Source organism: Varanus komodoensis, unplaced genomic scaffold, assembly GCF_004798865.1.
Source record: "Varanus komodoensis strain SLA01 unplaced genomic scaffold, ASM479886v1 scaffold92, whole genome shotgun sequence".
NCBI lineage: Eukaryota > Metazoa > Chordata > Lepidosauria > Squamata > Varanidae > Varanus > Varanus komodoensis.
The window spans coordinates 271,967-292,996 of NW_025336624.1; the positions used below are offsets into that span (position 1 = coordinate 271,967).

The window sequence follows — 21,030 nt, forward strand, 5'->3', positions numbered from 1 at the left end:
TGGCAATCCACCATGTGAATAAGCCACACTAGGCAAGTCATTATTATTGATACAGTAGTTATTTTATTTCTATACCATCCAATAGCCAAAGTTCTCTGGGGGGTTTACAACAATCTGCAGTGTACCTGGCAGATAACTGGAATAACTATGGATTCTTCCGCAGCTCATTCCCAAGCGGGTCTCCTGTGGCAAGACGCTGGTGCACTCGCCACAGGCTTTCCCCTCCTTTTTTTCTCCCTCCCTCCCTCCCTTCCTTCCTCCCTCAAGTGACTGTAATAAAAAAAGCTGTCCAAGATGGGTGGGATTTTTTTTAAAGAGGAAATTCCAAAGACATTATTCCAAACAATTCCAACAAGGATAAAGACAAGAGTAGACGCCTATGTGTCTTCACAAAAAAGCTTAAAAATGAACTGAAAACAAAAAGGGCTTGTATATGAAGTTAAAGGGAGACAGAGTACTAAGGAAGAATATAGGCAGGTAACATGGAATTAATACCATCAATCAGGAAGGCTAAAGCTAAGAATGATCTGAGGTTAGTAAGAGATGCTATAAGCAACAAAAAACCCTTTGGATATGTCCATAATACAGAGGAAAGAAAAAGGAGTTCAACTACTCAATGTAGATGGCAAAACGATAGCAGAAATGCTGAATTCCTTCTTCAGTTCAGTCTTCTCCCAAAAAGGCTCTGTGATCTTCCTGGTGAAGGATGAGTAGAAACTGAAGGAGCAGCATGGCAGCTCAAGATTCATAGGTAAATGGTTAAGAATCATCTAATTGGGTTGAATGAGTTCAGATCTTCAGGAACAGATGAACTCTATGCTAGAGTCATAAAGGAGCTGGCAGAAGAACTTCAGAACCACCTTATATTATCTTTAAGAAACCATGGATTACAGGGGATGTATCAGATAACTAATGTTATCTCCATCTTCAAGAAAGAAAGAAAAAAGAACCTGGGCACTACTGCCCAGTCAGTCTGACATCAATCCCTGGGAAAATTCTGGAACAGGTCATTAAGCAGTCAGTCTGCAAACACCTTTAACACAATGCTGTGATTGCTAGATGTCAGTATGGATTTGTCAAGAACAAATCCTGCTAGACTAATCTGATTTCGTTTTTGATTGGGTAACCTTCCTGTGATAGACTGTGAGAATGCTGTGGACATAATGTATCTTGACTTCAGCAAAGGTTTGAACAAAGTGCCACATGATATCCTGATCAGCAAACTAGCTGAAAGATGGAACAACTATCAGGTGGATTCACAGTTGGCTACAGAATTGGATGCAAAGTATTCATCAAGGACACCTCAGACTGAGGAGAGGTAACAAGTGGGGCATCACAGGGTTCAGTCCTGGGCCCAGTGCTCTTTAGCATTTTTATTAATGACTTGGACAAAGAGGTGCAAGGAATGCTGATCAGATTTGCAGATGACACAAAACTAGGTGGGATAACTAATATCCTGGAAGACAGAAACAAGATTCAAGGTGATAATTGAAGTGCTAGGCTGAAAACAACACCATGACATTCAGTAGGGACAAATGCCGAGTTCCCCTCCTAGGAAGAAAAAACCAAATGCATTGTTACAAGATGGGGAATACTTGGTTCAACAATACTGCATGTGAGAAGGATCCTGGGATTGTTGTAGATCACAAGCTGAACATGAGTCTACAATGTGATGTGGCTGCAAAAAAGGCAAATGCTATTTCAGGCTACATTAATAGGGTTCAAGTTACAGGAAGCCAGTTCCAGCTGAAACATCAGGAAGAACTTCCAGACTGTTAGAGCAGTACGACAATGGAATCAATCACCTAGCGAGTTTGTGGGTTCTCCCACACTGGAGGCATTCAAGATAAAACTAGACAACCATCTGTGAACTTGGAGTCCTGCAATGAGCAGGAGGGTTGGGCCTGATGGCCTTCTGGCTCCTTCCAGCTATTATTCTCTCTTTCTCTCCCCACTCCCTTTTCAGTCTTGTTTTGGGCAACAAAGGACAACTTCAAGTTTGACAGCTATTGACAGTACCTTCGAAATGTCAAACTCCCACTGGAGGACTGACATGGTTTGTCACACCCTGTTTTTGTGCAAGAACCTAGCACAAGCTTTTTCCAAATGCTTTTCAATTTACACATGTACAGTTTGGGAATCCCAAATGGCAAGCCTCGCCTGGCCAACATACTGAGGGAGGTTTGCTGCCAAAATGTAGCAAGCATGAATGTGTATGTTCTGTCAAAACAAACACACACCCCATAGGTAGCCCTGTCAAGGAAACCCCTTTTAGGAGGATCTGGATTTCTGATAGCTACCTGTGAAAGATTCATGTTTTTGTAAAGGGTAGCTCACATTTTTCCAAGCACCTGGAGCCTTTGAAAAGGTGATAAATTGAATAAATATACAAACTGAAAAATAGCAAATAAAATTTAACCTCTTTTGAAAGGGGTCTTTATGTCTGCATAAAGAAGTATTGATGGCTAGATGTTTTAGTTTGGCCTCATTAACTGTTTGTCAGCATTATTGCTTAAATTACTAGAACAGGAATAAGGAACACTAAGGTTGACAGAGAAACTTGCATTTCTCAGCAAAGTCAACAACTGCATTAGTTTTGCCAGTCAGTTCCATCTACTTTTATGTAGTGATGTCCATGAAATTAAATTGCCTTTTAGAAAGGCATTTACCCACTGCAGAGGACTCACTGCCCCAGCAATGTACCTTTTTTCCACATTACACAGAGCACTGAAGATGATACAACGGTGGTGCAAGAGAATTCTTGCTTTAATGGTTTTATTTTAAAGATGTTTAAGCTATTGGTCAGGATGTACTGCCCTCCATGCCAGTTGCTCACTTTCGCCTCCCTCATCTTGGAGCTGGTAGAGCTGGACATTGCCAGGGAGAGAGGAGGAGATTACCAGGGCAGCTGTACCAGGGTACTCTCAGGTAAGTAAAGGAGGAACATGAAGTCTTGCTCTTTTGTAGAGGCCATGTCACCCAAGACGCACCCATCCCAGGCTCCCCTCTGTACACCATCAAAGCCTTCATCCCAGCCATTGACTCATTCGGATTTGAGACAGACCTCAGGACACACACACAGGGACAAGCGTTCTCACTCTCTGTCTTCCATCACTGGCAAGTAAGTATGGTGGGAGGCTTGTCAGCAGGTAGTAGAAAGAACAAGCCAGTGCTTCAGATGTCTCAAGCGTGCGTTCAGATTCACAGCTTGCCATATATTATTAGATGGCTGATGGAACTTGGAACTAGAGCTGCATGCATATCATACTTAAAATAATCTGCATTCTGCTTCCAAGTGCCTCGTATTATGTCCCAAGGAAAGTGCAATTATTTGTCCTGAATATACAAGCCAAACAACATGCTTTCTTATTTTGCATTAGCCTTTTGCAGAAATGTATTCCTCTTTTGTTAGTCACGGGAGAGAACTGTGTATAGCACTGAAGGTCTTACTTCCCTGGCTGTGGAAATTCTGCTCAGCCTGCCCCACTCCTTTTCTCCTGGACTTCTTCATGGCTGTGGAGAAGCTGGCAAAAGTGGGATGCTTTCTGTGGCCTGGACATCCTGTCCCAGCCCTGATTTCAAAGTAGCACCTCTCAGCATCCACTCTCCATGTCCAAAGGATCAAGAATGCAAGATCCTTTACCATACTCCATGTACTTCCCCACTTTCCAGATTGTGCCAGGTGACCCCTTGGACAAGAGCATTGTGATTCGACCTCTTGAGCCTCAGCCAGCCCCTCATCTGGCCAGAGAGTTTATGATCAAGACCAGGCGCAGGAAGGTAAGTCTTCAAATAAAGTCAGTCTCACTCTGCCCTGGCTTGTGCAGTTCTTGCCCTACAGTGAAACACACTCTCTTCACCCCATCTTCTCTTCTAATCTAGTGCTTATCATGCCATTATTTTTCTCCAGGGACTAAGTGAGGATGTGAGCATCAGCAAGTTCTTCGATGACCCTATGTTGCTGGAGCTGGCCAAACAGGATGTTGTGCTAAACTATCCCATGTGATGACCCTGGATCAGTCCCCATTCCCCAGTGGACAAGCAAGACTTCCTTATTCCTGATAGTGTTGTCCCACAGCCAAGGAAACTTTTGGCCTAATTGCTGTGCTAAAAGGGCAGACTCCTTCCTCCTGGACATATGTCACATTGACAGAAATGCATTATACCATCCCAGAATGTGCTTCTCTGGGCAGACTGGGGACTCTTGAGAGATTTGGGGCTTGGGTCCTCTTGGCTTCTTACTGTGAAGCTCTTTTCCCAATAAAAATAGCTATTGCTTGGTTTCTAGAAAATGACACTTCTGCAATGGTTTCTTCCTCCTGAACAGTATCAGCAGAGCTGACCCAACATTTGTGGGAAATTTAATATTTTTCATTCATGCTGAATTATGAATTCATAGCCCATGCATTTTCCTTATTACCAGAGAAGCCCAGCCCATGTATGGGCAATGGATTGAGAAAGCAAACTCTCAGTCGAAGTCTGACTTTTTTCATTTCTCTTAAAAAAAACAACATTATTGTGCTCCTGTGCAAGGCCTATTAGAGGCCCACCCTGCCTTTCTTTGATGTTGCCAGTAGTCTGAAGTTTGACTTTTGTGTGTTTTACAGGATTTTTGACCTAGTGAGAGGAATGTAAGAATAAATATTCTTTACATCTTGTAATAAAATTAAGACATTCTGGTCTAGCTCTTGATTCCTGTCGTGTGTGCGTGTGTGTATGAAAGAGGAGGAGGAGAAAACTGGATATGCGTTGTCTGCTTTTTGTCAAAACTTCATAGCTGGGTCTGCAGTGCGCTTCCTCTCCTTACCTCTTCAAAGATACATTAAAAACCACACGTTTGTTCCGTGTGTCTTTGTTCTTGAGTTTTGCTGATGATCTCTCTCATGTGCGGAGGATTTGGCAGAGGCCTTTTTTCTCTGTCTCTCTTAGTCAGGCAAGGGGCCTTCCTGAGACCTGCTTCTTGTGAACCTAGTTTTAGGAAAACATGTCAGGGATAAAAGTTGGGACTGCCAACTACAAAACTAAACTACAATCCAGCTCTATTTTTATGGCATTTCACTAGTCTGTGCAGCTCTATATTCCTGCAGACTGTCTGGCTGCTCCGTGTCACAGCCGTTTCTCAACATTCTCTTCCTGTATTTGTTTGCCTTGTTTGTACTCTTGAATATCGCATTCCCAGGAGGCCTGCAGATCCAAATAAGTAATTCTATGGTAAGTCATCTTACCAAAAATGTGCATTTTAATGCTTTTCAAGTTGGAAAGCTTTGAGGTCATGTTTGGAATTGTGACCTTAGATATTAATAATCTTCCATTGTGTATAATGTACATTTAGAAAAAGTACCTGGATACAAAGGCAATTAAAACATTCAACATAAGAAACTCTGCTTGCAATGCATTATTAACAAATTGGTAAGAAGGGGTGCTTTTCTGTAGGCATGCATTATTATGCTTTATTTGTAGCATTTGGAGTGGGTTTACTTGGTTGCTTCTTTTTTTAAAACACCATGGCAGTGACCATTGATGGCGAAGAATTTTGGACTAGATGGACAGTTTGAAGCAAGCAATAATATCATGCTCTCCTGAAGGATGTGAGAGGAAATTAAACGGTTGGCTAGACATCATTAGGGAAACTTTAGGACAGGGGTGCAGAACCTCAGCCCCAGAGGCCAAATCTGGCCCTACGGGGGCCTCAGCCCCTTTTCCCTCAACCACAGATTATTTGGTGGTTTACTGGTTTTACTGTACTTTTTTTCCTTGTTTTAAAAGCCTGTAACCCCTTTCCTAAGGACTAGTTTACAGCCTTAAACTAAAATATGCAGACTGTTGATTCTGCCTCCTTTGCCTTCAGTCGTGCCAACCTCTGGAATGCATTACCTGAGAGCTTTTCCAAAAATGGAGTATGATCCTCCAGCTGAAAAAAGTTCTGCACCCCTGTTTTAGAGAGAATACTATTCCCCTGCCTAAAGGCAGGGTAACATTTTGGTTCTTTGGGAGTGTTTTCCAGCCCTTTGTTTCCATAAGGTTTCTGTTACTTCTTAACCAAACTTTTTAAAAAATACACATCACATCAAGAGAGTTTAGGAAAACACATAAGCTGTAAGCAATGAGCAGTTGAGGCTGCAGGGGATGTTTCTTCTGCAAGAGCAAACCAAATGATCTTGCACTTTGCTGAAGTTGGCTTACAGATCTTCAAAGCCACTCAGAAGGGACAAACCAAGGCCATCGGCATCCCATCTATTTCTGTTTCAGGAAGTGGTCTTTGTACATATTGTAAACAGTACCTGAGAGCAAGAGACTAGTATTAGTGCAAGGGGGAGCATAAGAAAGTGGCCTATAGAAAATGTAGAGTTCTTCTAGCAAAGAATTTCACACAATACTGCTTTTGCTAGTCATAAAGTGCCGTTAACCACCCATGTCACTGCTGTCCTTTCTGCCTGCCCCTTACAAGCCCTGTACTGCTGGCATCTGTTTTTCTCATTTCCCTAAAATGTTCTCCCCTGCTTTTCAGCCATCTTTTAAAACTGTTTAAGGGCTCCAAACCTGCTAAAATTTTGGGACTGTGCCCAGTGCTATCTTCATGCAAAACTACCTGGCTTCTTGGTAAAACTACAATGCTTTCATCTCATAGCCAAGCAGAGGCAGGTTCTGGTTTGCAATTTAAAGTGTGCCTAGTATAACATAGGTGTTATGACTATAGTTCAGGTACTGCAACAAGGAAATGGCATGTTGCAGCCACTCAGACCCTTTGGCTTTATAGTTTATTGCTTTTAAGTGTTTCAGATTTTTGCAGGTTTACATTTTATCATTCTGTAAACTGCCCAGGGAGCCTTGGGTGTCACATGGTATAGAAGTAGAAGGAATGAAGTCAGCGTGGATTGCAAACAGAATTTCAGAAACAGGTTAAAATTTTATGTAAAATTTTAGAAAAACATATAAGCTGTAGAGAGAGAGTTAGGACCAGCAGTGCTTTGTCTGAGTTTTTCTTACTTGAGAGAGTTGCTAGACAGGGATGTCCTGTCTCTCCATTGATATACGACTTATGTTTGAAACCTTTAATATACGCTGCCTGACATAACTTAACATCCTTGGATTTGTGCACAATATATTAGAATATAAAGTAGAATATACATTTATTCTTTATACCAATGACCTGTTATTTATCTCAGAACTCCAGTCATCTATTCAGGCTTTGATGCAGGTGATTTCTGATTTTTGATATTTCTCTTGCTTATTCTGTTAACTGGGGAAAATCAGATATAAATCTGCAGTAATATAGAGACTTAAGTAACTGGTAATTTAGACGTTAGGCTGAATTTATTACTTATTTAGGAATACTTGTCCCTGGAGATTTATTACAAATGAAAGCCAATTAATAAAATATCAAGAGAAAGTCTACGGGGCAGAGTTAATACACTTAAAATGAATGTGATGCCTCACATTGTTTATACTTTGTATAGTATACCTTCGTTTACATCTGGGTAACTTTCTAGAAGCTTAGTGTTTTATTTTGTACATTTTGGGGGCATTCCACACCACCATGAATATTCTTGAAAAGGATGCACATTGTGATCAAAAATAAGGACTCCACAACCTTTCCATATACTATCAGGCCCATTTGTTGACTTGCACTACATTTTGGTCTTTTTCACCTTGGTTAGGTTCCTCTTCCTGGGAAGTTTTGGAACCCTCATTTCTGGATCCTCTTTCCAAGTGGGTTGCATTGGGCTCTCTTATCTACCTAAATAGAAAATGTGCCCCATCCAAGTTGACACAGCTAGAGAGTTGTGACACAGCTTTTCATACCAATTGCACTTTTATCTATTTTCTCACACAAAATTAATTTTATGGGAAATCCATATTTTAAAAGTCCACAAGAAAACCTTTGTGGACTTAGACAGACTGATCATCTTATTGGTCCTGATCATATTTTTTTCCATTTGCTGCTTTGCGTACTAACTATAAGTTGCCAGTTATAGCTACATGGCAATACATGCAATTGAAACATTTGTTAGAATTGGGTTTGGTGCTGCTTCTTACTACAGCCCAGAGCTGCCTGTGCCACTGGAAGTATTGCTTGAGGCTAAACAGTTACATCAGCCTATAATTCATGTGTATAATATCACACACATGGTCTCAGCCAAGAATGGAATAAAGAATTGGAGCATTCATTTTGCCCAATCAATGGAGCATTTCATTATTAAGGGGTCACAGATCTTAAGATCTTAAGATCCTAACTTAACTCAGCAAAAATGGATGTTTCAAGTATACTGGCACCACAAAGTCTCATCTACTGGCTTAATTAAATTAGCCAGTTTTTGGAGTCGCATTCTTCATACATTTTGGGATTGCCCCATGGCAGCTTCCTTTTGAGAGGACGTAATAATTCAGATGAATCTTGTGACAGGGAGATCTTTAATATTTAAGGATACACGTGTTCTTTGAATTGCCTACCCAACTCTTGAAATTTAATGCAGGGTCATGATGCAAGGTTAGTGTAAGTGGATTTCCCACATGCATTTGACAGCTAAAAGATTAATACTGCTACAATACTGGAAGAATACATGGTCAACTGCAATAATATAATGGGTGGAGAATTTAATGAAACTTCCTATTTTTGAATGGGGTTTTAGGCATAATTTACGAATTGATAAATATATTTGAACATTTGCACATTAATAAATATATTGATATTTGGAGTGCCTTTGTTGAAGTTTTGGTATAATTATTTTTAACAATACAGTGGTACCTTGGCTCACAAAAGCCTCAGTTCACAACCAAATTGGGTGCGAACAGAAATTTCAGAAAAAAATTGCCTCAGGTCACAAACTCCACATCGAGTGACGATTGAGATCGTGCTCGTCTTCCCTGCATGGGCACAATCGTAGTTGTGCTGTGGGAAGGAGATGGATGCGATCGCGGTCGTGCTGTTGGGGGCGATGGCTGCGATCACACCCATCTTCCCTGGCTGAGTGCGATCATGATTGCACCTGTCTATGGCTGCGATTGTGCTTGTGGTGGTGGGGGGGGGGGGAATGGCCGCAATCTTTGTTGTTCTTTGTTACTTTGTTATTCTTTGTCACTTTGTTTCAAATTTTTGTGATTAAAAAAATGGTTCCAGAAAGGATTAACCTTATTTACATTGAAGCTTATGGGGAAATTTGACTTGGCTCACAACCAATTTGGGTCGCAACCAGAGTCATGGAACGGATTAAGTTCGTGAGCCAAGGTACCACTGTAGTACTTTTTTCTATACATTAGTATGTACGGATCCTTTAAATTTTATCCAAAAATGGTAATATTTTGGTCTGTCTTCTTTTATCTCTCCAGGGTATGGTTTGATTTTGTAACACATAGTAAAAAAATCATTTTTAAAAAGTTTGATCATCTGCCTCTGGGAGCTGATGAATCAAGGTGAATTTCTGTTCCTCCATGTGTAACCAGTGATTCTGCCAAGGCCCTAGTCTTTACTTGGAATGAGAGGGTGACCTAGAATTTCAATATGATCTCTCCCAAATGCCCCTGACTGTGCCAGCTCCTTTATAGCCCAAGGTGCCAAGGGTCATGAAATTACTGTGTTGACCATTCGAATGCAAAAATAATATACTAAATATAGCAGTATAACAAAGATGGTTGAAGACAGGTTATTTTGTGGCAGTGGTGGTAAATCCCAATTGTATACTACCATTGCCTCTGCTCAGTGTCAAGCAGAACATTTTTAGGTTGTTATAGTCATCTTGAGTTTACACTTTAGAATATAACAGCTTGAACCTTCAAAGACCAGCTATGAGCAATTTGCTGGATGTTTTGCAAACAGAGTTGTTCATAGCTGTGCCAATGTGGTGGCTATGGTTTTGACACAGCCAGGGATGGATACCTTTCAAATTGAACAAATTGCTTGGAGGACTAAGTGCTCCTCCTCATTCAAGTGAAATCTGCCACAGTTGAGCTTTGTCTTTGTATCTTTGGAGTGGTCAGTGTTTTCTTGAGGGATGGTTAGTTCCCTACAGCTTTGAATGAAATAATGGCGAACTCCTTGTTGAAGAAACCAAATTTAGACCACAAAGCCAAATTTAGAGCTTCCAGATAACTACTGTCCATTCTTGTGCAAGGTAAAGGAGTGTGCAGTAAATTTGTACTTTAAGCAGAACTGGATTACTTTGATTATTTAGATCCATTCCTATCAAGTTTCAAATATTTCTTTGGGAGAGAAACAGGTCACTCTAATCAGTGACTTATACTAGGGAATGGATGGTGGGGGAGTGCAATCCTATTGTTTCTTCTCAATCTCTCAGCAACTGTCAATGTGATAGACCATGGTATTCTGGTTTCTGGTGAAGGAAGCAAAGTGTTAAAGTGGTTCCAGTCCTTCCTAGAGGAGATCCATCCTGACTGCTCTTTAGAAGGCCAGATACTGAAAATGAAACTCAAATACTTTGGCCACCTAATGAGAAGGAAGGACTCCCTGGAGAAGAGCCTAATGCTGGGAACAATAGATGGCAAAGGAAGAAGGGGACGGCAGAGGATGAGGTGGCTAGATGGAGTCACTGAAGCAGTCGGTGTGAGCTTAAGTGGACTCCAGGGGATGGTGGAGGACAGGAAGGCCTGGAGGAATGTTGTCCATGGGGTCGCGATGGGTCGGACATGACTTTGCGACTAACAACAACAGTCCTTCCTAAAGAAGCAGATGCAGAAAAGCCATATTGGAGGGCCTTTTTCCCACCATATGACCATTAGCCTGTGGGGTGCTGTGTTTTTTATAATCTACCTAAAATCACTGGGAGAGTGGTTTAGGATGAAGCGTAATAGGTATGTGGATGAACCCTGAAAGGCAGCCTAGAATAACAATGCTGATGTTGATAATTGTTGGTGGAAGCTCAGGTGATCCCAAAGTACCTGTGCCCATACAAATCTCTCCCGATCACCCAGATTCCCTTCATCCCTACCGCTTTACCAAGAATTACAGCTCCAACCACACAGGCCTGGGCAGCGACTCGAGTGTGAATCAGGTGGACAGACATCTTCATACTTCCCCTCTTCTTCATTCGGTATAGTCCATAGGCTGTCACAACTACACATCCCACCATGCCTGTAGGGCCAGATAAGCAAGGGAATCATATTTGTGATGCACTGATAGCATTTTTTGTTCTCTCAAGCAGTATTCCCTTAGGGATAATCTGTTGCCCACATACCAGAGATAGGCAGGGCTGGTGTATGTGCTGCCTTGCCCCCACTTTTGGTCCCCACTTCTCTCTCCCTTCCTGTTCACTCGTCTGTTAAAAAAGGGACAGATTGCCAGAGTTCTGAGTGGGTTGCCAAAGGCCTTTGAAATAAGTCTAGAGGCCCTTTGTGGCCCTTGGACTGCAGCTTGTAGAACCAGTTCTAAATGGTTCTCTGCATAGTCACTCAGCCCCTCACAGTTTCTCCCTGAGCCCCTCACAGTTTCTCCCTGAAGTAAAGCACCTTCTATACCCACAAGAGGCAAGACTAATACTCGTCAAACCTTTCTTCTTTTACTTGAGGAAAGGAGATATTTAATCATCTTGAACAGCTTCTTGTATTACTAGCCTGTTCTCCCACTTAGGAAGATCTTTGTGATTTTTAGTATTTCTAAAATGTCTTTACTTGCCCATATGCTAAAAGATTGCACAATGATAAAACAAGAAACACGCGTGAACGGAATGCCCTTCAGTTTTAGAATAGTGATGATTCACATCTTTCAGAGGTTGTTTCTTACTGTTTTGGGAGCTCTGTAAAAACCAGTAGAGAATTTAGATTTTTGGTGAACATAGATTTGTGGGCCTGAACTGCTTCACTCCAACCTGCCTTTGGTTTCCAAAATAAAGGTTTGAGGTAGCAGCAGGGGGTAGAGGATCTGGCAACTGGAGACACAAAGAGTAATAGTATCTGCTTTCAAATCAAATACCAAGATAGAGAAGGCCAGCTTTCAGCTCTGTGGCACTAGCAGGGCACACTTTGTACACAAAAGGTCAGAGGTTCAAACTCAGGCAGCTTCATTTGGAAGATGGAAGACATGGAATAACGGATTTAAGTTAAAAGAAACTAGATTTAGCCTAGACACCAGGAAGAATTTCCTCATTGTTGGAGCACAGTGGCAATGGAAGATATTACTGGGGAAGTTGTGAGCTCTCCCTCACTGGAGGCATTCAAAAAGCGTCTGGAGAGTCATCAGAATGGGATGGTGTATCTCAGTGTTCTGAGATAGCAGGGAGTTGAACCAAATGGCCTTCTGGCCCCTTCTAACTCTACTATTCTATGATTTTCCCAATCTGGTATCCTACAGATGTTTGGAATGACACCTCCCATTATATCCTTGATGGTTGTCCTTGCTAGCTATGGCTCATGGGAGCTATCCAAAACATCTGGAGGGCACCAGGTTGGGGAAGACCAGCTCAGTATAAGCAATTTCATATATTTTCTACTCCAGCTCCTAATGTTCTCTACCTGTTAAGGGCATACCTATCCCTGCCCTAGACATGCTTAGAAGTCTTCCTTCTACCTCCCTGCCTATCTCCAGCCTTTGGGAGTACCCAGGGTTGCATTCCCCCTACAATTGTTTTACATTGCTCTTCCCATCATATCAAATCCTTTTCAAAGGACTTCTCTCAATTGCTGATCGGGGGAAGATGATGCAGATTTGTTGGGAGAACCACTACAGGCTCCCCTCAAACTCACCAGCTGGCACCAGCGGGCTTTCCTGCACCTTTTGTAGAAACTTCGCACCAACTGTAGTTTCATGGTCTGGAATCCAGTCGTTTCTGTCAGTTGTCATTGGAAGCTGCAAAGGTGAATTTCCAAGTTACGTTCTTTCTACAATGATGCTTTTACCTCACTGATCAGGGCTATCATAGTCATTGCGGTACTTCCACAACACACAGGAAGCTGATGTTTGAACAAAGCATGTACTGTAGGACACCCTGATTGTTATAAACATTTGATGAAATGGATATTTGCCTGTATGCTTTTTGGGTCTTAAGTAGGGCTGAACAAATCTGTCAGTTTCTCTTGCATTCAAAACTTTTAAATCTCAAGTTCTCTCCATCATAAATACAGAGCAATATGTGCATTTTGGTAAATTCTTATTTAGCCTAAACTGAAACAAAATTCCTAGCCATCTGCATTGGGTAAATTCAATAAGTATAGCTATTCCCAGCACAAAGATGACCATGTTGTACCTGCCTGCCATATACCCCTTAAAAATGAGGAGCCTGTTGTAAAGAAAAGGTGAAAAACAGAGGAATTCAAATCTAGACTTTTAAGAGTTAAGTTGTTAGAAGCTCTTGGTCCGCTTGTTTCTCCCATATTCAAACTTTTAAATACCAAATTCTTACCACCCCAGATATGAAAACGTGTGCAAGCAGTGGTATATCCTTATCAAAAAATAAGTAAAAATGCAATTTTTGTTCATCCCTAGACTCAGGATGCTAAATCAGCCTCATAACAGCTGAAGCCAAAGATCAGGTGGGATTGGAGTATTAGGTTTGCACACCTGCAGCATCTGAGTTTGCTGGGAGGCTTCCAGTGGCATTCAGAAATGTATGCTTGAATAGTCAACTATTAGGACTATTCAGATACACATAGAGAACTAAGTCTGATATGCAACAATACACTGCATAGTATTGCCAGATACAATAAAACTGGGCCTTCTGTGAAAGAGGCGACTGGAGACTCACCTGATGCCTAAGAGTCACAAGCTCAGTTTCATATGCTGCTCCTTTACTTCCCCCAAAAGTCTCAGGCTTCTTCTGCTGGTTGCTGTAGAGAGATCTCCTTGAAGCCTTCCCTAGGAGGGTTGTTTTTACAAGGGTTGATTGGGTCTCTTTCCCATTCTGTCACGTTAAGGTTACAGTAAAGTCCCTACACTAGCTATTTCTTTGATGTTTGAGCAAGGAGAGGGGGATATGGCTGGCAGCTTGCTATATGCTTGCTTGCTCCTTAACCCTTGCTCTGCTTATTCTCCACTGCAGAGGATTAAGCAGCCAAGAACAGCAGAATATTGAGTGGATCTAACAAAGTGGATGGGTGTTAAACAGAGGGGGAATACAAACATTTTAGAAAAGAAGCTAAAGATACAAAAAAGTAGCTTTTAACAGATGTTGGGCTGGCAATCAAAAGATGGAAAGCAACAACAACCAATGTTAATCCCAAAGGAAATTGTGACCTTTGTTTTCATGAACAAAGTACTGCTTTCAGTGGGCCAAACTATGTGACACTGGGAGAGCCATAATTAGTTGTATTGCATTTTCCCCCAAAAAAGATTAAGAAGAAGGAGAAGGGAGATTAGATCAGGTCCTGGTGCCTGGGAAGGGAGCTTTTACTCATACCTCTGCTTCAGTTTCCCAAACTATACTGCTAGTATAGTTTCTATTCTACAGTTTCTATGCCAAACTTTCTATTTGCTTTGTGGGGAAAAACAGTACCCACCTAGCACCTGTCAGTTACCCTGAAGGAGACAAATAGCAGCTTGCCTTGGAGGACAGAAAACCAATGTGGAGTTGAGAGTTCACACACCAACACACCAGTCCAGTCTCATACCCAGGACTGCATTTCAACCTTTTGCAATGTAGAAGGTCCAGTTACAGATTTTGTAGGATAATTATTTTTGCCCTAATTATTTTTGTGGGGTGGACATAGCTTGGAATAAACAGTGAATTGAGATGAGGAAAAATAAATCAGGCTAAAGCAAAAGGGAAGGAGGGATATAGAAGGAAAGCATTTATTGTTTCAAAAGTTAATGAATTCACAAATTCCCCAAGTAGAAATGAAAACATGTTTAATAATATCCATCCTTAATTAGATTCACCAAAAGGGAAGGAAAAAATAGTTATATGAATCCTAATAACATAAAGAGCTGAAGTGCATCTTGAATTTTATCATTCCAATACATTATGAACAAGTTCCATCTTTCAATGAACCAATCTGTTGCTTCCCCTCACCAATCTTCACTAAACGAGGAGTTTGACCATACAAACAATTTCTGAAGCATTCAAATACCATTCATCACGAGGGGGCTTTGATTCCTCTCCCCCAGCTTTTACTTAAAAGCAGACAGTTGCACTTAGTAAGGGAACCAACATCTCACTGTCCCCTGGGTTCACTACTTCCTTCACAAAACTATGAAAGGGTCCCAGGGGAGCTCATACACCAAATTCCTCAATCTTTGGACAGGACCAAACAATACGAACACGGTCACGACTGCTACAGAGTCACTATGACTATCCATAGTAGTGACTATTCATTCCTGGATAGATCATTCTCATTCTGTAAGATGTCAATTACTATCAACAATGATTTTATACAGGCTTTCTCTGAGATTCATGTTTCCTATGACCTGAGGCCTCACCAGGTCCACACTTTTTGGGAGCATCCTGCCTCAAACAGTTGTTTCATTGTGAGTAAACACCGGTAGGCGGTAAATTTATACCACTGTTGTTTAACTTAATTGTCAATGATCAATCTCTCAAAAGCAGTTTACCAAAGTTGTTCAGTTTGTAAATATTGAAAAAGAATTGTTCTGTAGCTTTCACCAAATCACCCTAAGGTCTTATCCTGCTTGTGTCATGAACTAATTTCTCGTACATGGTAACGAAGCACCTGGCTTGCAACCATGTCCTGTATGTATGCATGCATGCATTATATTTATAGCCCACCTTTTTTCCTTTCAAGGAACTCAAGGCGACTTACATAATTCTCCTTTCAGCCTTGTCCTCATGACAACAGCCCTGTGAGGTAGGGCAGGCTGAGAGCCTGTGACTGTCCCAAAATTACCTAATGAGATCCATGGCTGAGTGGGGACTAGAACCAGGTCTCCTCAGTCCTGGTTCCTCACTGTATTTACAACTATGTCAGTGATCAGTTCCAAATTAGTTTGCTAAGTTGGTATCTCTGTGCTTCCTGATATAAGGGAAGATTGTAATATAATTTAATACAATTCTAATACAATTTGATTGTTCCTAATTGCAAGGTTGCAATAAAGACAGGTAAGATAACAATCCAGACAATTCACGATGTACACACACACACTCACACATACACACACACACACAAGAGCAGAGATCAGTGATCAGCAATAGAGTCTACATTGCAATTCCCACAGGACATGTGTCAAGGCAGATCAAAAGACACAGTAAACCCATGCTAGAGTGGATGAGGGTACAAGGCAGTACGGACATGCCTTTTCAGGGGCTCTCTAGTCCAGGTTTCCAGGCAGATTCAGTACATATTGCAAGACAGCAGCAGGCAAGTGGAGGTCCTAAACGGCAAGATTTCCCCCCTTGGGATCTCTACTACCCGAGATCTCAGACAGGTTGAAAACTTGGGTATTGTGAAGATCCCAAGTTAAATCCAAATGAGAAAATGGGCTAGGCGCTGGAAGCATTATTATTTTATTATATTATTTAAAGTTTTTATATGCCGTCCCCTTGCTATATAGCCTTGGGACAGCTCACAGAAATAAATAAATAAATATCATACAAATACAGTTAAAAACCTGGAAACACCCTGGCTGCACAATTAAAATCCAATAAATATTAAACATTGTTAAAATATTGTTTGAATAAATAGGTCTTAGCGTGGCGCCAAAAAACAAATAACGATGGCACCAGGCGGACCTCTCTGGGGAGTGCATTCCACAGATGGGGTGCAACCGCAGAGAAAGCCCTCCTCCGGGTGCTTTGCTTCCTGATATCTCTTACTGAGGGCTCCTGGAGGAGAGCCTCTGCTGCCGATCTCAAGGGGCGGGAGGGCAAATATGGACACAGGCGTTCCTTCAGGTATCCAGGTCCCAAGCCATTAAGGGCTTTATAGGTGATTACCAACACCTTGAATTGAGCCCGGACTTCGATGGGAAGCCAGTGAAGCTGGTAGAGAACTGGAGTTATATGAGAATAACGCCCAGTCCCCGTCAGCAAGCTGGCTGCTCTATTTTGCACCATCTGAAGTATCCGGACTGTCTGCAAGGGCAGCCCCACGTAGAGAGCGTTACAGAAATCCAACCGGGAAGTAACCAATGCATGTGTCACTGTCGCCAGGCAGTCGTCCTCCAGGTAAGGATGCAGCTGATGGATTAGCCGAAGCTGATGGAAAGTGCTCCTCGCCACTGCTGTCACCTGAGCTTCCAAAGACAGCTCCAAGTTGAGGAGCACTTCCAAGCTGCAGACCCTGTCCTTCAGAGGGAGTGCAACCCCATTCAGGACAAGATCCAAGTCACCTACCCAGGAGTTCAAACCACCCACCAGCAGGACCTCCGTCTTGTCTGGATTGAGCTTCAGGTTATTGGCCCTCATCCAGCCCATTACCTCGGCCAGGCACCAGTTCATGCCTCACCTGGATTGGTTGAAAAAGAGAGGTAGAACTGCGTATCATCAGCGTACTGATGATTCCGCAGCCCACACCTCCAGATGACCTCTCCCAGCGGTTTCATGTAAATGTTAAATAGCAAGGGGGACAAAATGGACCCCTGTGGTACTCCATGGCATAGCTGCCATGGCGCAGAGGCAAAGTCCCCCAGCACCACCTTCTGGAATCGGCCGTCGAGGTAGGAGCGAAACCACTGCCAAGCAGTGCCTCCTACTCCCAGCCCCTTTAGCCTACCCAGAAGGATACCATGGTCAATGTATCGAAAGCCACTAAGGTCCAGGAGAACCAACAGGGACGCACTCCCCCTGTCTCTCTCCCTGCACAGGTCATCATACAGGGCAACCAAGGCAGATTCAGTACCATATCCGGGTCTGAAGCCGGACTGAAATCGGTCCAGATAATCAGTCTCATCCAAGAGAGCTTGGAGTTGTCCCGCCACCACCCGTTCCAACACCTTGCCCAAGAATGGGATGTCCAGTAAATTGGACTGGAGACATCAGGAAGCAAAGTACCCGGTCTATAATTGGCAGCCATCTCTGGATCCAGGGACGCCTTCTTTAGCACCGGCCTGACCACCGCCTCCTTTAAAGGGGCAGGCACCCGGCCGGCCGTCAGAGAGGCATTGATGACCTCCAGGATCCAGGAACCAATCCCATCTTTGGTTTTGGGCAGTAGCCATGATGGTCAAGGGTTCAGTAAACAGGTGGTGGTACGTACCTGTCCAAGCACCTTGTCCACATCATCAGGCCGCAATAACTGAAACTCATCCAACAATATGTGACCAGACGGTAACATTGGCACCTCCCCTAAGGAATCTGAGTCACTAGTGGAGTCCAGCTCATGACGAATCTGAGCGACTTTCTCCTTGAAGTGCTGGGCAAAGTCGTCACAGCGGGTTATCGAGGGTGGTACAGGATCTTTCTTAGGGTCTGGATGTACCAGCCCCTGTACCACCCAAAAAAGTTCCACTGGACGGCACTGTGAGCAGGCAATGGAAGTGGAGAATTTCTTCTTCGCCGCCCTCACCACCACAGCATAGGCCCGATAATGGGCTCTAAGTGTGTTTGGTCAGATTCATCCTGAGATTTCCTCCACCTATGCTCTAGCCGGCTCCCAACCCGCTTCATCGCCCACAATTCAGGTGTATACCAAGGGGAAGAGCGGGCTCTGCCCGGTGGGAGAGGACGCTTAGGAGTGATCGTGTCAATAGCTCTGGCCATTTCCTCATTCCACAGTTCAACCAGAGCATCAACAGGAGCGCCAGCTTTATCAACCAGAAACTCCCCCAGAGCCTTCAGGAATCCATCCAGATCAATCCGGCTCCGAGGGCGGACCCACACAATAGGGTCCGCACCCTTACAGAGGGAAAGGCTGCCATCGAGTTCAAACCTCATGAGGAAGTGGTCTGACCATGACAGGGAAGTCAGACACAAATTCCTCACCCTCAGATCACCTTCTTCCTGCCCCGTCGAGAAAACCAGGTCCAGCATGTGTCCACGTTCAAGAGAGGCACACCCATTTCTTTCCAGACAATCCATAGCTTCTTGCAGTCCACACAGTCAAAGGCTTTGTTGTAGTCTATAAAGCATAGACTGATCTGAATTTCTTTGGTGCCCTTCGGTGACCCACATATATCTGTGGTATGATCTGGAGTGCCTCTTCCTTTTTGTAATCCAGCTAGGAAAATTTCTTTATTGTACTTAGGGTTATATGCTTTGTTGCATCACTTCAGCATGGAAAATCCATGCAATGGTTCTGTGGCTGCTGCACTTTTGCATCTCCTTTCTTGGGAACTGGAATGTATACTGAACATTTCCAGTCTGTAGACCATTTTTGTTTTCCATATTTGTTGGCATATTCTTGTTAGGATTTGGACTGCTTCAACTTGGAGGAGTTGTACTGTATTTATTTATTTATTCAATTTATATTCTGCTATAACATGTCTAAAGACTCTCTAAGTGGATTACAACATTTCACATAAGATAACATCAACCTTAAAACACATAAATACAGTAAAACAGAGAATATGCAGCTGAGGAGTCAAATATCAACAAGTTAAAATACCTTAAAACTAAAAGCAGTATAAATAACATTATAACAATATAAAATCAATTGTTAAATTGTCTGGAGGACTGTTTTTGCCTGGCGCTGAAAAGATTGTAAAGATGGTGCCAGGCAAACTACTTTCAGTAGGCCATTTCATAAATGGGGTGCAACCACTGAGAAGGCCCCCCCTTCTGTTTGGCATCCTTTTTACCTCCTTGAAGGATGGCTCTTTCAGAAGGACCTCCTCACCTGATCTTAGGGTCCGGTAGGTGGACATATGGGAGCAGGCTGTCCTTCAGGTATCCTGGTCCCGCGCTATTTAGGGCCTTATATTTTAACACAAACACCTTATATTGGGCCCGGAGCTGAACTGGCAGCCAATGTAATCGATATAACATTGGGGTGATATGGATGTGCAGACTTGCTTGCCCCAGCAGTCATGCTGCCCTATTCTGTACCAGTTGGAGCTTCCAAACCATCTCCAAAGGCAGCCCATGTACAGTGCATTACAGTAGTCAAGCTGAGAAGTTACCAGAGCATGTGTGACTGTAGTTAGGCTCTGCCTGTCCAGGTAGGGCAGCAGTTGGTAAATTAAACACACCTGAAAGAAGGCGCTCCTGGCCACTGAGTCTACTTGTGACTCAAATGATAATTTTGGGTCTAGGAGCATTCCCAAGTTGTGAACCTTGTCCTCCAGAGGGAGTGCAGCCCCATCTAGGACAGGTTGAAGACTCACCCTCTGGGCAGATGAACATCCACCAACAGCACCTCCATCTTATCTGGACTGAGTGTCAATTTATTGACCCTCATCCAGTCCATTATCAAGCTCAGGCAGTGTTTCAGGATGGAATCGCCTCACCTGGGTTAGATGAAAATGAGATGTAGAGCTGTGTGTCCTCAGTGTGCCATCATACTTCGGGCACCTCATGAGAAGATAAGTCACTGGAGAAGACAATCATGTTATGAAAAGTAGAAGTTCAAATAGGAAGAGGAGGACCAAATATGAGTTGGCCCGATTTCACAAAGGAAGCCACAGTCTTGAGTGTATAAGAGCTAAGCAGGATTATAAAGGATAGGACACTTTGGAAAGCATTCGTTCATAGGGTCACAATAAGTTGGAGACGGCTCGATGGCACTTAACAACCACAAGTGAGTATATGTGAGCAGTCAATATTTGTATACATACCACCTAATATTTTTATCAACATCAAGTATGAATGCCCAAACCTGGAGCAATAAATCTAAGAGACTGGCAAGCAGGATGAGAAAGACAAGCAATGCTGAAAGTATTCTGAGATTCAGATTTTTTTCTTGAACACAAAATATCCTGAGATTCTCAACTTTTATCAAGAAAACAAAACAAGATACTAGCTCTTATTGGTAGATTTGAAACAGCGTGGGAAACGTCTGGTGAAATCTCAGAGATTATGCATTTCTACAAACATTGCTCAGTATGAAAAATATAGATAGGTGTGTCTGAGTCCTACATGTATAAATTATGCAAATTAAGTATTTCATGTTCCTATGTGTGGTAGATAGTTGTATATCAATATACACTAAAATGAAGATAGCAATGGTGGGAAAAAGGTAACTGTGGAAAGAAAAACA

At 42.6% G+C, this 21,030-nt stretch overlaps 2 protein-coding genes across 2 annotated transcripts in view; one reads left to right on the plus strand and one right to left on the minus strand.

Annotated features, from left to right (window-relative positions):
- The window catches only part of EFTUD2 (elongation factor Tu GTP binding domain containing 2), a 39,580-nt gene extending 34,888 nt beyond the window's left edge, over window positions 1–4,692 (plus strand). Inside the window, exons 26-28 of the mRNA XM_044418695.1 lie at window positions 2,968–3,121; window positions 3,673–3,780; window positions 3,911–4,692. Of these exons, the coding sequence (XP_044274630.1) occupies window positions 2,968–3,121; window positions 3,673–3,780; window positions 3,911–4,006 (358 nt within the window). The 3' untranslated portion in view covers window positions 4,007–4,692. The remainder of the gene's footprint in view (window positions 1–2,967; window positions 3,122–3,672; window positions 3,781–3,910) is intronic.
- Window positions 4,693–6,234: 1,542 nt separating this feature from the next.
- HIGD1B (HIG1 hypoxia inducible domain family member 1B) lies at window positions 6,235–13,739 on the minus strand. Its single transcript, XM_044418696.1, has 4 exons — window positions 13,692–13,739; window positions 12,694–12,796; window positions 10,952–11,086; window positions 6,235–6,281 (listed from the first exon to the last, which is right to left on the minus strand). The coding sequence occupies exons 2-4, from the start codon at window positions 12,788–12,790 to the stop codon at window positions 6,235–6,237; spliced, it is 279 nt and encodes a 92-aa protein (XP_044274631.1). The 5' UTR covers window positions 12,791–12,796; window positions 13,692–13,739.
- Window positions 13,740–21,030: the final 7,291 nt, after the last annotated feature.